The following is a 17,027-nucleotide window of genomic DNA, read 5'->3' on the forward strand; positions in this document are numbered from 1 at the left end:
TGCTGTACTATCATTCTGGGTCCCTTTATTATGTTTGTTTTTGGGTCAAACCAGCAATACTCAGGGGTTATTCCTAGCTCTACACTTAGGATTTACTCCTGGTCATGCTGGACCTTTTGGGATATCAGGAATACAACCCTGGTGGGTCATGTACAAGGCAAGTGCCCTACCCACTGTAGTACGGTTCTGGCCCCTCCATTTCTGAGGATTTGGGGAGGGTTTGAGCATATTTGGTGGTGTGCAAGGCTTTCTCTAGGCTCTGCTTCTGGGCAATGCAAGTTCTCAAGCAGCTATATAATTGCTCAGGCCACAAAGAAGCACTATAATCTCACCAGAAGGATCTACCAGGGGTCCTCAAACTTTTTTAAACAGGGGCCAGTTCACTGTCCCTCAGACCATTGGAGGGTCTGACTATAGTAAAAACAAAATTTATGAACGAATTCTTATGCACACTGCATATATCTTATTTTGCAATGAAGAAACAAAACAGATACAAATACAATATGTGGCCCGCGGGCCATAGTTTGAGGAACACTGACTAAACACTTAATTTACAAGTACAATTTCTAAGTAGTTTAAATTTACATACAAAGTATAAAGCTTCAAATAAAATTCTAGGGGAATGAAGAGATAGTAGAGTTAGTGCCCCATTTGGTCTCCCAGCCCCTCCATGAGTGATACCTGAGTGTAGAGCCAGGAATAAGACCTGAGTATTGCCAGGTGTGGCCCAAAATAACCAAAATAAATAAAAACTAATAAAGAGACTCTGAAGACAAATGCCTCCCCATCTTTATTTAAATTTTGAAATTTCAGGAAAAATAACCTGGGTCAACTTCAGAATTTAGACCTGAGGTTGACCTCGTCATAATTAGCCTAGCTCTACTGTAAGATTATCAAAATATTTCTTCATTTGCATTTCACCAAAGCTCCATCCTCCTTTTTTTTTGGTTTTTGGGCCGTGCTCAGGGGTTACTCCTGGCTGTCTGCTCAGAAATAGCTCCTGGCAGGCACGAGGGACCATATGGGACACCGGGATTCGAATCAACCACCTCTGGTCCTGGATCGGCTGCTTGCAAGGCAAACACCGCTGTGCTATCTCTTCAGGTCCGCCATCCTTCTACCTAAATTCTTATAGCAACTTTTTCATTCCTTATATAAGTTCTATTATGATTTCTTTGATATACAATATTTCAATAAACCAGGTTTTTATGGGAATTCAGGTTTATTTCTAATGTTCTTTACTGATTGGGCTAAGACAGAGAACACAGCAATAAGATTTTCTATTTTTTCTTTTCTTATTTGTTTTGATTTTTGGGCCACATCCAGAGATACTCAGGGTTACTCCTGGCAGACTCTAAAGACCATATGAAATGCCAGGGATTGAACCTAGGTTGTTTGTATGCAAGGCAAACTCCGTACCCACTACTGCTCCAGGTCAGCAATAAGATTTAAAAAAACTGGGACCGGGAAGGTGGCGCTACAGGTTAGGTGTCTGCCTTGCAAGCGGATGGACCACGGTTCGATCCCCGGTGTCCCATATGGTCCCCCAAGCCAGGGGTGATTTCTGAGCGCGTAGCCAGGAGTAACCCCTGAGCGTCAAATGGGTGTGGCCCAAAAACTAAAAAAAAAAAAAAAAAAAAAAAAAGATTTAAAAAAACTATGACACCTGCATTAATAACTTAGCCAAAAGCTATAGTAACAGTAGAAAATGAGAGAAAATAGACAAAACGCAACGTTAAGGACTTATTACAAGGAGGATACTAAACAGAAGAACAATGTGTGTTTCGGCAACAAATTGGGCTTGGCTGCTTCCATGGATATAATTCTAGGGGGAAAAAAGAAAAAGTTAAATCTTTAAGTATACATAACATTTTGGTATTTTATTCCTAAAATGGGTTATTTTTAAACTTAATGTATAATTTATTCAGTATATCTTATTAAGTCTATAGCATTTATCAGACAATGATTACAATTAAAACTATGCCTCTCAGAACATAAGACTGTAACATGATAATGTACATACACTCCATCAATACAATGTTTTTCTTGTTTAACACTCTAATATTATCATAGAACATAGAAACAGTACTTGATTGATTATTCTATTTCATTCTAGACTGGCTTTTATTTTCAGCCAACTTAATCAAAAGGACTTACCAAATGATAGAAGGAATCCCCCACTTTGTTTTTGGAAAGGGGACTGAAACCTGGCAATGCTCAAGGCATACTCCTGGTTTTGTGCTTAGGTATTACTCCTGGTGATATTAGGGGCCATGAAGGGTACCAAGGACTGAATCCAATTCAGTTGCATGCTAAGCAAGCACTTTACCCACTCTAGCTCCACTAAAAGAATTTTGTGGGTGAGGCTAATGAGATAGTATAGCTGGTAGGGTACTTGCCTCACACCAACCCTGGTTCAATTGCCAGCATTCCATATGATTCCTGAGCACAGCCAGGAGTAACTGCTGAACACAGAGCCAGGAGTGACCCTTGAGCATAGCCTAGGTGAGGTCCAAATACCCTGTGATATTTTTTGTGAGCTGGAGAGATAGTAAAGCAGGGCTACTGCTTGTCTTATACACATCCAATCCAGGTTAAATCCTCTTCGATCCCAGATATCTCATATGTATCTCAAGAACCACCAGGAGTGAGAGAGCAGTGCAGAGGTAGAAGTTACGCTTGAACATCAATAAGTGTAGCCCAAAATGCACACATATTTTTTAGTTTTTGGCTACATCCCACTATGCTCATGGCTTACTTGTGCGGGGCTCAGTGCTCAAGGACCATTCCTGGTGGGGCATCAGGGGGCTATAACGGGTGCCAGGGATTAAACCTGCATTGATCACATGTAAGGAACACACCTTAATCCCTGTATTATCTCTCTGGCTCTGGAACCTTTCACTTTTCAAGTGTAGCATCAGGGGCTAAAGAGATAGCATGGCAGGTAGGGCATATGCCTTGCACGCGGCCAACCTGGGTTTGATTTCTAGCATCCTATATGGCCCACCAAGCACTACGAGGAGTAATTTCTTAGTACAAAGTCCTATCACTGTGTGTAGCCCCCCCAAAAAAAAAGGAAAAAAGAGCACAGCATCATGAACTGAAGTTCATTAATACAGAGAACAATAAACCACAACTAAATCTAGTTCCTTCATTTGTTAGCCCTACTCTCACGAGATAATTATTATTATTGTTAACTTTGGTATACAATAGAAAGAAATCCTTAATTTTCCTTACCACATGCCCCGTGTGGGGATTCTTATGAGCATATGGTGGTCCTCTTATATGGTTCCACATCTGACCAGATGTCATTGCAAGCACAAAACACTAGGAAACAAAAAGTAATGAAATATTCATATAACATGATAAAGGTGTTCATATCTTTTTACTAGATTAACATACATTTTTAAAGTATACCAGCAATATCAGATGGATGCACAGATTTACAAACAACTAATTTTGATAAAGGAGCAAGAAATACAAAGTGGAGCAAAAAAGCCTCTTCAACAAGGGTGCTGGGAAAACTGGTCAACTATATGAAAAACTGAGCTCAGACCTCTTCTTAACACCAAGCACAAAGTCAAATCAAAATGGATGAAAAGGCTTAGAGCAATAGCACTGGTGTTTGATTCTGGCATCCCATTCCCTGAGCCTCCCAGGAGCAACTCTGAGTGCAGAGCCAGGAAACCCTTGAATGCCGCCAGATGTGGCCCAAAACAAAAAATTGAAATAAAGACCTTGATATCAGGTTTTAAATCATAAGTTACATAGAGGAAAACATAGGAAGAACACTCCATGACACAAGCTAAAAACATCTTCAGTGAGGAAATACCACTGGGCAAGCAAGTGGAAGTAAAGAAAAAGTGGGACTACATTAAACTGAGAAGCTTCTGCACTTCAAAGGAAATAGTGACTAAGATACAAAGACTACCCACAAAATGGGAGAAATTGTCCACCCCAAATTCATCATAAAATTTCAAAATAAAGGGGCCGGAGAGATAGCATGGAGGTAAGGTGTTTGCCTTTCATGCAGAAGGACGGTGGTTCGAATCCCGGCATTCCATATGGTCTCCTGTGCTTGCCAGGGGTGATTTCTGAGCATAGAGCCAGGAGTAACCCCTGAGTGCTGCTGGGTGTGACCCCAAAACCAAAAAATATTTTCAAAACAAATATATAAGAAAGAAAGGAAGGAAAGGAAGGAAGGAAGGAAGGAAGGAAGGAAGGAATAAGGAAGGAAGGAAGGAAGGAAGGAAGGAAGGAAGGAAGGAAGGAAGGAAGAAAGAAAGAAAGAAATAGTACAAATAGGGTAGTTGTCTTGCATGCAGCTGATCCAAGGTCCATCGTTGGCAATCCCATATGTTTCCCCAAGTAAAACCATGAGTAATTCCTGAGTAAAGATCCAGGATTGGGCCGGAGAGATAGCATGGAGGTAAGGCGTTTGCCTTTCATGCAGAAGGTCATCAGTTCGAATCCCGGCTTCCCATATGGTCCCCCGTGCCTGCCAGGAGCAATTTCTGAGCATGGAGCCAGGAATAACCCCTGAGCACTGCCGGGTGTGACCCCCCCCAAAAAAAACACAAAAAAAAAGATCCAGGATTAATTCCTCAGCATCACCAAGAGTGGCCCCAAAACAAAAACTTTAAAAAAAGCTAAATAATACAATATAAGGAGTTTTATTCTAACAACTTCTGGAAAATACACTCACCAAAGCTGCAAAAGCCCATCCAGTTTTATTAAAAAGAAATTCCATATTGCTTCTTCGCAGATACACAAGTCCACCAATAACAGCCAAAAGCAATCCCAACATAAGGGGACCAGCATAATTTGGGGGCCTAATTACTCTAATCTAATAGGAAGGAAAGAAAAACATGGTAAGTACTATAACTAGTCATTAATATAGACAAATTATTTGAAATGAAATAAATGTTATTATGGTTATTTCACAAAAATGACATTTCTTTTCATCCTAATCAAAATACTCTACAAAATTATGAAAATATAATGGAGACAGTACAGTACTTGCTTTGCATATGCCCAACCCATGTTCAATTTCCAGCATTCCTATGGTCCCCAGTCACTGCAAGGTGTAGTTCCTGAGCACAGAGCCAGGAATTACTGGGTGTGATTCCTCCCAAAATGGGAAAGTAATATAGGATCTGAATAGTACAGAAGGCAGAGTACTTGCTTTGCACAAGGATGAACCAGATTCAATTCTCAGTGTCCCATGTGGTTCCTGAGCATCACCAGGAGTAATTCCTGAGTGCAGATACTTCTATAAATAATTCCTGGGTGCAGAGCCAAGTATAAGCCCTAAGCACCACTGGGTGTATCCCAAAAATCAAACAAAAATAAAATAAGTACAATATTATGTTCAACTACAAGTTTGAAGAAGCATTTGCAAGTGTAGCTAGATGTTCCATGTAATTAATAGTAAGGACAAAGAGTAGTTTCTATGCTGAATTTAATAGCAGGGAATACTTTGAAACTTTACTTTCATCAAGATAATTCTGTTGAATGCTACGTATGAAGAGACTGCAAAACTATTATTACACCTGAGTAATGTGGGAACATACCAATTAGGATCTTAAAGATTCTAACAGAAAAATTAATTTCTACAAAGAAAAAAAACTTACATTGACATCAGTTCTGTCAGCAATCCACCGGGCAATCTGCTCAGCTGAAAATCCACGCACCTGTAACTCATATGTATCACCCCGTTTGGGTTTTCCCTTTGCAGGAAAGTTGATGAAAGTTGGAGCTGAATTCATGTTTAGCTGAATAAAAATAATACATGTAAATTTGTTATCAAGAATATAATGTGTTTTTTGTTTGTTTGGGGCCACACCCTACAGTGCATGAAGTTTACTCTGGGCTCTGCTCTTAGGGATCAATCCTGACAGGCTTGAGTCTGGAAAGTATAGAAGTTAGCGCACTCGTCTTGCAATCTGTCGACCTCGGTTTGGTTCCCATATTCTACAGTATGGTCGCCACAAATGCTAGGAGTAATTCCTGAGAGCAGAGCTAGGAATAACCCCTGAGCATCACTGGATGTTAGCTCCCAAATCAAAACAACACAAACCCCCAAATCCTGGCAGGCTTGGGGGACCATATGTGTCTATTATCTTTCCAGTGGCAAGAAAGAATATAATCATAACAGGAAAGAATTCTCTTAAAATGTAGTCATTTTTCACATATGTTTAAAAAAAGTGTTCAGAGAAAAAAATGACAAGATTTAAAACTAATAGTAATTGTTGTTTGCCTTGCAAACAGCCAACCCAGGATCAAAGGTGATTGGTTTGAATCCCGGTGTCCCATATGGTCCCCCGTGCCTCCCAGGAGCTATTTCTGAGCAGACAGCAAGGAGTAACCCCTGAGCACTGCTGGGTGTGGCCCAAAAACCAAAAAAAAAAAAAAAGTAATTGTGACCTTCAGTAGTACACTTTAATACACTTGACTGACCAAATATAAATGACTTTAAGAAACCAATTTGGTGATATATTTAAAAACAAGGCATTTAAAGGATCAGGCATTATAAGTGAAATGCTTACATTCATGATTACATATTCTAATGACAAGCTTCTCACCTACAGTCCTGTGTCAAGGAATAGGGGATGTGAGTTGTAACAAAGCCTTTATCTTGGACACACTCCAGAAAGCATCAACAATGAAAAGAAACACATTAAAGTGGTACTTAATTCACTCCAACCCTGGGTCTACAAACTTGAGTTTAAGATAAGTACAACTGGGGGCCGGAGAGGTGGCGCTAGAAGTAAGGTGTCTGCCTTGCAAGCACTAGCCAAGGAAGGACCGCAGTTCGATCTCCCGGCGTACCATATGGTCCCCCAAGCCAGGGGGGAACTTCTGAGCACTTAGCCAGGACTAACCCCTGAGCTAAGTGTGGCCCCCCCCAAAAAAAAACAAAAAAAGGATAAGCACAACTGGGGACCGGAGAGATAGCATGGAGGTAAGGCGTTTGGTGCCTTTCATGCAGAAGGTTGATGGTTCGAATCCCGGCACCCCATAAGTCCCCTGAGCCTGCCAGGAGCGATTTCTGAGCATAGAGCCAGGAGTAACCCCTGAGCACTGCCAGGTGTGAACCGTACCCCACAAAATAAGATAAACAAACATAATCTCTTCAGGGCCCAACACCCAGTAAGCTGTCCCCACCTAATAAGGGTGGAGGCTGATTCCTGCCTTGTCTTTGGGCACAAGAGAGTCATTATAAAGGGATGCTGCCGGGGCCAGAGCAGTGGCGCAGGCTGTAAGACATCTGCCTTGTGTGCACTAGCCTGAGATGGACCACAGCTCAATCCCCTATGGTCCCCCAAGCCAAGAGGGATTTCTGAGCGCATAGCAAGGAATAACCCTTGAGCGTCATCAGGTGTATCCCAAAAATCAAAAACAAAATAAAAATAAAGGGCTGCTGCCTTGCTCCCTGGCTGCTTTTCTGTAAGAGGCAGCCAAAAAGAGGAAAGTGAACATAATCTCTTCAGGGTCCAACACCCGGTAAGTTGTCCCTGCCTAATAAGGGTGGAGCCAGAGGAACTTAACCTATGAATCCCACCACAGCTCATGGTAAAAACCACCCTACAAGCATGGCAATAGGGAAACAATGCAGGACTACCCCATGTATAGAGAATGAAGATAGCAGCTCTGATGACCCAAAAAGTACCAACCAGCTAAGTATCCTCTCAGATGGGGTTTAGAGAAGAAATATGGAAGATGTTCATAGAACTCAAAGAAAGCATAGATTGAGTTGAATGGAACACAAATAAGAATCAAGAGGATACGAAGACAGAAATCAGAAAACTTCCAACTGAAATATCAGATCTGAAAAACTCAGTAGATGAAATGAAAACTTCAATGGAGGGCCTCTACAACAGAGTAACAGCAGCTGAGGACAAAATCAGTGAGCCGGAATGAGATGCAGAACAATTTCATACAGCAGAAGATATTGGAAGATGAAAGCTTTTTAGGAGTTACAAGTATTCTTTTTTTTTTTTTTTTGGTTTTTGGGCCACACCCGTTTGACACTCAGGGGTTACTCCTGGCTATGTGCTCAGAAATCGCCCCTGGCTTGGGGGGACCATATGGGATGCTGGGGGATCGAACCGCGGTCCGTTCCTTGGCTAGCGCTTGTAAGGCAGACACCTTACCTCTAGCGCCACCTTCCCAGCCCCGTTACAAGTATTCTTAATAAAAAACTGAAAAATTATCCCTCCATGCAAATCTAAAAAGCAAAAGAATTAAGCAAATTTTAGGGAACTTCAATCTTTAAAAAATATCCTTCATAATTTTTAGAATGTTATCCAAATATAATAAAGATTAATGAGATGCATTAATATACTAGCTAACATACTTCTAAAGCTTTTAAAGCTCAGGCACGTTTCCCCAAATATATTCTCCTTTATTCATGGGAAATCCTAAGTCAGGCACTATGAGCTCTTGTTCTAGGTTAATTCCTTCCTTCCCCCAAGGAATAATCATCCCTGTAAAATTTGCTTCACATGTACACATTTACAAAGTCTAAGAATTGGCAATATGAATTCAGTTTGGACAATTCTCAGTATCTTCATTTGAGGAATCAATTAATAATTTAGGTTGTTTTAATTCAGGAGTTTCATAATAGACTCAATGACTGGAGACACTGTCATTCATGTCCTGTGGCCTCACATGAGGTGGTCCACATTACTCACCATATGAAGCTGTTTTCTTTACAGTGAATGCTGCTAGCTGCTAATTTCTTTCTTTTTTCTTTTTTTTTTTTTTTTGTGGTTTTTGGGTCACACCCGGCAGTGCTCAGGGGTTATTCCTGGCTCCAGGCTCAGAAATTGCTCCTGGCAGGCACGGGGGACCATATGGGGCGCCGGGATTCGAACCGATGACCTCCTGCATGCTTACCTTCATGCTATCTCTCCGGCCCCTGCTAATTTCTTTCTTTCTTTTTTTTTGTTTTTGTTTTTGGACCACACCCAGTGATACTCAGGGGTTACTCCTGGCTATCTGCTCAGAAATAGCTCCTGGCAGGCACAGGGAACCATATGGGACGCCGGGATTCGAACCAACCACCTTAGGTCCTGGATCAGCTGCTTGCAAGGCAAACGCTGCTGTGCTATCTCTCCGGCCCCTAGCTGCTAATTTCTAATACTACCATATAATCTTTGGGCCAGGGTCAGTGAGCACCATCTTTTGTCACCACAGCAGAAAATGTATACATATCACCACTGTAGCCACATCTATAAACTTTCACACCCATTTTTAATTTTAACAAGGAATGACAGTGTCTTAGTGTTGTAAGTTGTAAGGTTGGTTCAAGCATCCTATCCTTTTGTTCTTTAGGCATACAAGTAGCTTATTGAGAACCCGGAGACTTCTGGGTCTGAGGTAGGCTTCAACCTTTGAAAGGCAGTGGTCACACTTCCCCAAAACTGGTGTGGTCTGTCTTCTTGGCAGGGTCTGTGGTTTCCGCTTGTCCAGTTAACACTTATGACATACCGTCAAGGTAAAGTGGTTCACATAAGTAAACTGTCTCTTTCTTATAGCTTTATTTGCTAACTCCAGTGCTTGCACAGGAACAGTTTCTTCGTCAATGGAGAAAAGGAACAGAGGAGGGGTATCTGGGTTGGTCGGGGAAGTTATACTGAAGTGGGTTATAGTGAAAACCATCCTAAATAGAAAGGACTCTCCTGAAATAATACCCTGCATACTCCTTCCAAGTATCATCCCTCTGGATCCAGTCACAGATTCTTGGTTTGTTTTGTCCAGAATTGCCTCACTACAGAAGTCCAAATCAGGGGCCGGGAAGGTGGCGCTAGAGGTAAGGTGTCTGCCTTGCAAGTGCTAGCGTAGGATGGACCGCGGTTCGATCCCCCGGCGTCCCATATGGTCCCCCCAAGCCAGGGGCGATTTCTGAGCGCATAGCCAGGAGTAACCCCTGAGCGTCAAATGGGTGTGGCCCAAAAACCAAAAAGAAAAAAAAAAAAGAAAAAAAAGAAGTCCAAATCACTTGCTATAATTTGAGCTATGAGGCGTCTCATCTTTCAAGCACACGCTGGATTCCAGCCCCCTCATTCAACAACATAGTATATGCTGGTGAAGAGAAAGGAGTTATGGGCTAAGACAGAGGTACTGGCAAGCACAGGCAAGGTTTTGCTCCCGAGGCTAGGAGCACCATGCTTTGCAAAGGTGAGTGAAATTTGGGTCCTGGTTTGGTCTTCTTCAACAATCAGCATGTCCCCTGACTGAAAGGTCAGGTCCCATAGTATGGTGTTATTGTTGCTGAGGTCCAGGCACTCTGGTGGGTACCCTGCAAGGATCTGCAGGCCGGCAATGCTTGTGACGGGGGCAATTTGGTCCTGCAGCTTCCACAACAGCAAGCAACTCAACAGGCCCTGCAGGAAGAGGGTACCACCATGGCTATGCACTAGGGCTGCCACATGGCACCAGCCAGGCAACCCCCTGGCTAGAACCCAGTGACAGGTCACCACATCTCATCCTATTAAAAAAATCCTGTAATGGGGCTGGGTGGTGGCGCTAGAGGTAAGGTGCCTGCCCTGCCTGTGCTAGCCTTGGATGGACTGCGGTTCGATCCCCCAACATCCCATATGGTCCCCCAAGCCAGGAGTGACTTCTGAGCGCATAGCCAGGAGTAATCCCTGAGCGTCACCGGGTGTGGCCCAAAAACCAAAAAAAAATCCTGTAAAAGATATTTGCAAATTGCCAATCACTCCCCTCAGTGTGCTACCCATCTGCAATCCCAAATCAGGTGTGTCTAAGAAGAGAGGGACTTTTAGGTCCCTTCTACCAACTAGGACCCTCCTGGCCACCTATGTCACTGCCAATGTCTTCTCCCTCAGTCTGCTGCTCTACTGCCCTCCTATATCAAGTATATCTACCAAGAGGGGACTTTTTGGTCCCTGCTACCAACCAGGAACCTCCCAGCCACCAGTGTCACTGCCATTCTCTTCCCTCCAGCACTTCACTCAGTCCACCACCCGTCCTGATACATCTACCATCTTTCTGGTCCCTGTTACCAACCAGGAGCCTCCTAGTTGTCAGTGTAGCAAACCGATCTCTTTCTCCTAGTGCTTCCCTCAGTGCACCACACATCCTAACTCCTGTCCATTTGCTGTCCTCTTCCCAAACTAAAATGATGCCTTAGAATCTGTCCTAAGATATTTAAAAAAAATTTTTTTGTTTTTGGGTCACAGCTGGCAGCGCTCAGGGGTTACTCCTGGCTCCATGCTCAGAAATCACCCCTGGCAGGCACAGGAGACCATATGGGATGCCGGGATTCAAACCACCGTTTCTGCATGAAAGGCAAACGCCTTACATTCATGCTCTCTCTCCGGCTCCCTATTTTAAGATATTTTAATTTATATCTAATATGTGTAGGCAGATTTACTCCAGCACTTATAGTAAAAATATATAGCCTCAAAACTCAATCGACCAAAAAGAGGCAAAAAAAATTGCAAACAAAATAGACCCTAGGGCCAGGAGAGATAGCACAGCGGCGTTTGCTTTGCAAGCAGCCGATCCAGGACCCAAAAACAAACAAACAAACAAACAAAAAATAGACCCTAACAGAAAAACAAGACATATAGCAATACAAATGGCAAAAAAAAAGAGAGAGAAAATGAGAGAGAGTGAGAAATAGAGTCCTTAAAAAAGTAAGGGATGGGGCCGGAGAGATAGCATGGAGGTAAGGCATTTGCCTTTCATGCAGAAGGTCATTGGTTGGAATACCGGCATCCCATATGGTCCCCCATGCCTGCCAGGAGTAACTCCTGAGCACTGCCAAGTGTGAACCAAAAAACAAACAAAAAAAAAAAAGTAAGGGAGAAGAAAAACCTTATGTATAAAGGAAATAACATAAAAATCAAACCAAAAAAAGAATTGAATGACATATATAAATTACTGAAAGGTATTTTTTTTTGGTTTTGGGGCCACACCCGGCGGCGCTCAGGGGTTACTCCTGGCTGTCTGCTCAGAAATAGCTCCTGGCAGGCACGGGGAACCATATGGAACACCGGGATTCGAACCAACCACCTTAGGTCCTGGATCTTCTGCTTGCAAGGCAAACACTGCTGTGCTATCTCTCTGGGCCCACTTTTTATTTCTTAATGTTTTTTAATTATTTGTGGGGTTTTTTTTGGGCCACACCCGGCAGTGCTCAGGGGTTACTCCTGGCTGTCTGCTCAGAAATAGCTCCTGGCAGGCACGGGGGACCATATGGGACACCGGGATTCGAACCAACCACCTTTGGTCCTGGATCGGCTGCTTGCAAGGCAAACGCCACTGTGCTATCTCTCCTATCTCTCCCGGCCCAAGAAAGATATTTTCAACTTAAGAGTCTACTACGCAGCAAACATCTATATAAACATATATATTTATATGTTTATATATATATATATTTATATATATAATATATAATATATATATTATATTTATATATAAAACATAATATAGAAGGGAGGGATGAAAACATTCTCACACAAAAAAGAACATGCAATATTTGGATAACAAAACTGACTCTAAATAAACTACTCAAAGACCAATTATGTAAGCCAAATACCCAGAGGCTGGAGAGATAGCACAGCGATAAGACATTTGCCCTGCATGTGGCCAACACAGGTTCAAATCCCGGCATCCCATATGGTCCCCCCAGCCTGCCAGAAGTGACTTTTTTTTGTTTTTTTTTTGGGGGGGGGCACACCCAGTGACACTCAGGAGTTACTCCTGGCTTGGGGGATCATATGGGATGCTGGGGATCAAACCGAGGTCCATCCTGGATCAGCCGAGTACAAGGCAAATGCCCTACTGCTGTGCTATTGCTCTGATCCTCATGAGTGACTTCTGAGTGCTGCCAGGAGTAACCAATGAGTGCTGCTGGGTGTGACCCAAAAAACTAACTAAACTAACTAAATAAATAAACCAAATAACTGATTGTAACAGCAAAAATCCTACACAAGATAAAACAGCAGCCTTTACTGTCAATGGACTAGGAGGCTGGAGTGGTGGTGCAGTGGTAGGGTGTTTGCCTTGCACATGGCTGACCCAGGACAGACCTGGGTTCAATCTACAGCGTCCCATATGGCCCCCCAAGTCAGGAGCGATTTCTGAGCGCATAGCCAGGAGTGACCCCTGAGAGTCACCAGGTGTGGTCTGAAATAAAAATGTCAATGGACTAATATCTTCCGTCAAAAGTAGTAGAAGGAAAAAAAAGTAGTGGAAGGATCAGGAAACAAAATCTAGCCATTTGTTGTTTGCAGGAAACACATTTGAACTCTAAAGATAGACACAGGATCCCAATTAACATCATATACTACATCAGTAAAAGGAACAGTAAAAAATACATGATCATATCAATTGAAACAGAGAAAGCATTTCAAAAGATCCAACACCCATTCCTTTTTTTTTTTTGGTTTTTGGGTCAAACCCAGCAGTGCTCAGGGGTTACTCCTGGCTCTACACTCAGAAATCGCTCCTGGCAGGCTCAGGGGACCATATGAGATGCCAGGATTCGAACCACCGTCCTTCTGCATCCAAGGCAAATGTCCTACCTCAATGCTATCTCTCCAGCCCCCAGATCCAACAACCATTCTTGACTAAAACACTCAGCAAAATAGGTGTGAAGGAAGCTTTCTCAGGATAGTAACAGCTATCTAAAAAAGCCCATAGCTAACATTATTCCTTTTTTAGATATTTGGACCACACCTGGTAGCACTCAGGGGACATTCTGGTATTTTCGCTTAGAAATTAATCCTATCAGGCTCAGGGTAACATATGGAATATTGGGGGTTAAACCCCATCAGGTACATGCAAGGCGAATGCCCTACCCACTGTGCTGTCATTCTGGCCCAGCCAACATTCATCTTAATGACAAAAAAATGAAAGCATTTCCACTAAGCTCAGGCACTAGACTATCCATTGTCTCCACTCTTATTCAACATAGTATTAAAAGTTTTATCAGTAGCAATCAGGCAATAAATGGAAATCAAAGAAATAAAAATTGAAAAAGTCAAACTATCTTTTTTTAAAACCATAAAGAAAGAACAATTATTTTTTAAGCTATTTATTTATTTTTAATTTATTCGAAGAAAATGCATCACATAGTTGACATAATTGATCTTAATACATTTGTTTTAGGAAGACCAAAAGCAACATGATTTAAAAAAATACAAAATTGGGGCCGGAGAGATAGCACGGAGGTAAGGTGTTTGCCTTTCATGCAGGAGGTCATTGGTTCGAATCCCGGCATCCCATATGGTCCCCCGTACCTGCCAGGAGCAATTTCTGAGCCTTGAGCCAGGAATAACCCCTGAGCACTGCTGGGTGTGACCCAAAAACCACAAAAAAATACAAAATTGAAAGAAAAACTAGAGATAGAAGAGAAAGGAAAGAAAAAGTTCAGTAGCAAGTATATTTTTCAAAATTATCGAATCACCAATGTACTCATGAAAGCACTAGTAGAAAGTATAGTAAGCTTTTCTTTTTAAAAGAACAATTCTGGGGCTGGCGAGGTGGCGCTAGAGGTAAGGTGTCTGCCTTGCAAGCACTAGTCAAGGAAGGACCACGGTTCGATCCCCCGGTGTCCCATATGGTTCCCCCAAGCCAGGGGCAATTTCTGAGTGCTTAGCCAGGAGTAATCCCTAAGCATCAAACGGGTGTAGCCCAAAAAAACAAAAAACAAAAAAATAAAAGAACAATTCTTTATTTATGAATTTCATAAAGACTGAATGTGCAACTGACATCCTCTAGTGATTACCTGATAATATACAATTTTTGTCCAGTAGCCAAACAATTTGTTTTTATTGTGTTGTCTAACTGTAAGAGATCATTAAAGGCAAAGCCTATATGATGCTGTACACCCCCCCCAAAAAAAAAGGGTCACTGTGGGACATACTACCAATGAAATGGTAGGTAAATAAATCTTTTCTGATCAAGGGAATAAAAAAGGAAAGGAATAGCATTCAGCATGCTTCACTCTACAAGATGAATTTCCCTAGAAAGAATCCAATGAAAATGTCTACAATTACAACAAGAAGTGAAGGAAGGGGATTGGTGACATTATCTCTGAAGGATGCAGCTGAGATTGATCCAGGTTTATCCAAATGTGCTACCTTTCTGAGCCATAAGCCTTCATCTCTCAGATGTCAATTTTCTTCTGATAGTTTCATCATTTTTCCCTGAAGTCTTTTACACTCCACTTTTCCATGAGTTTCCTTGTTTCAGTATTATTAAGAGAAACACTATGCGGTTTTGGCCTGGGTCCATCTTGTTTAGATGCATTCAATGGAACAGCTTTGGTAGGTTCCATATCATTCTTCTGCTTCTCCTGTTTGAACACATTGAGTCCCCTGGAATTGAGTCCCCAGAGAAAACAGGAAGGTGTAGCAACTGTGTTGGAGATGCTGCTCACTGAAGTGACATCAGTGCCTGATGGAGTTTTGCCCAATTTATCGTTTTCATTGGGAAGTTCAAACACACATCTCAATTTAATACCCATTAATTCATCAGGTTTTGCCTCTTTCTACACAGCTTCCATATCTGTAATGTTTGGTGGAGCAAAAATTTTCTGTACCATAAACGTGTTTACTCTTTTCATTAGGATCATAGTCAAAAGGCAGTCACAGTTGACACTGGTTCAATAATTCCACTGTTGGGACTCACACAGTATCTTTGAGGGACTGTAGTCTTCACTTTGAAGCTTACCTTCCTATCCAATGGATTTTGTAACTTAAGATTTGTAGTGACAGGGCCGGGAAGGTGGCGCTAGAGGTAAGGTGTCTGCCTTACAAGCGCTAGCCAAGGAACGGACCGAACGGACCGCGGTTCGATCCCCTGGCGTCCCATATGGTCCCCCCAAGCCAGGGGCGATTTCTGAGCACATAGCCAGGAGTAACCCCTGAGCATCAAACGGGTGTGGCCCAAAAACCCAAAAAAAAAAAAAGATTTGTAGTGACTGGGGCTGATGAGGTGGCACTAGAGGTAAGGTGTCTGCCTTGCAAGTGCTAGCCAAGGAAGGACCGCGGTTCGATTCCCCGGTGTCCCATATGGTCCCCCAAGCCAGGGGCAATTTCTGAGCGCTCAGCCAGGAGTAACCCCTGGGCATCAAACAAGTGTGGCCCAAAGAACAAAACAACAACAACAACAACAACAACAACAAAAAGATTTGTAGTGACTACATATGTGAAGGGGCCTTCAAAATATGCATTTGGTCCTCACCCAGACATATAAAATGTCTTCCTTGAATGTGTTTTATTTAACACCATCATCCTCCCTTTGAATTCGAGGTCTGTGGGTGAGTCGAGGACCAGCATCTGCTCCTGCTTCGCCATGGTCCCGGAGGTGGAAGCCATTGGAGAGAGTGCAGAGCAGGAGAGCGCCAGTGGCAGCAGTTTGCTGGTTGCGGCGTCCGGGGGACAACGGCGGCACCAGCTAGACCGAATTTTAAGAAATGGCCAAGCTCGGGGGCCGGAGAGATAGCATGGAGGTAAGGCGTTTGCCTTTCATGCAGGAGGTCATCGGTTCGAATCCCGGCGCCCCATATGGTCCCCTGTGCCTGCCAGGAGCAATTTCTGAGCCTGGAGCCAGGAATAACCCCTGAGCACTGCCGGGTGTGACCCAAAAACCAAAAAAAAAAAAAAAAAAAAAAAAAAAAAAGAAATGGCCAAGCTTAGGCTTTCGAAGCCCACATCTGCTGCTCTGTCGCCTGACACTAGGCCACCCGCCAGATCAGCAGCTCCAGGTCTCACAGCTGACTCAACCCCACACTCAGAAGTCAAACTATCTCTATTTACAAATGGCATGATGATATACATCAAAGACCCTAAAGAGTCCACAAAAAGCTCTTAGCAACAATAAGCCAATACAGTAAAGAGGCTAGTTACAAAGTCAATACACAAAAGACACTTGTATTCCTTTATACAAATAAGTACCCAGTGGCCGGAGAAAAAGCACAGCGGTAAGGCGTTTGCCTTGCACAAAGCAGATCCAGGACAGACGGTGGCTCGAATCCCAGCATC

At 42.8% G+C, this 17,027-nt stretch overlaps 1 protein-coding gene and 2 pseudogenes across 2 annotated transcripts in view; all 3 read right to left on the minus strand.

Annotated features, from left to right (window-relative positions):
- The window catches only part of MAGT1 (magnesium transporter 1), a 49,790-nt gene that overhangs the window by 13,485 nt on the left and 19,278 nt on the right, over nucleotides 1-17,027 (minus strand). For both annotated transcript variants that reach the window (XM_049767326.1, XM_049767325.1), the window contains exons 4-7: nucleotides 5,634-5,774; nucleotides 4,706-4,846; nucleotides 3,238-3,327; nucleotides 1,762-1,825 (exon numbers count right to left, since the gene is read on the minus strand). In XM_049767326.1, coding sequence (XP_049623283.1) covers nucleotides 1,762-1,825; nucleotides 3,238-3,327; nucleotides 4,706-4,846; nucleotides 5,634-5,774 — 436 coding nt within the window. The remainder of the gene's footprint in view (nucleotides 1-1,761; nucleotides 1,826-3,237; nucleotides 3,328-4,705; nucleotides 4,847-5,633; nucleotides 5,775-17,027) is intronic.
- On the minus strand, nucleotides 9,413-10,438 carry LOC125999259 (ubiquitin thioesterase OTU1-like; annotated as a pseudogene).
- On the minus strand, nucleotides 14,988-16,361 carry LOC125999258 (vesicle-associated membrane protein-associated protein A-like; annotated as a pseudogene).

Source organism: Suncus etruscus, chromosome X (assembly GCF_024139225.1).
Source record: "Suncus etruscus isolate mSunEtr1 chromosome X, mSunEtr1.pri.cur, whole genome shotgun sequence".
NCBI lineage: Eukaryota > Metazoa > Chordata > Mammalia > Eulipotyphla > Soricidae > Suncus > Suncus etruscus.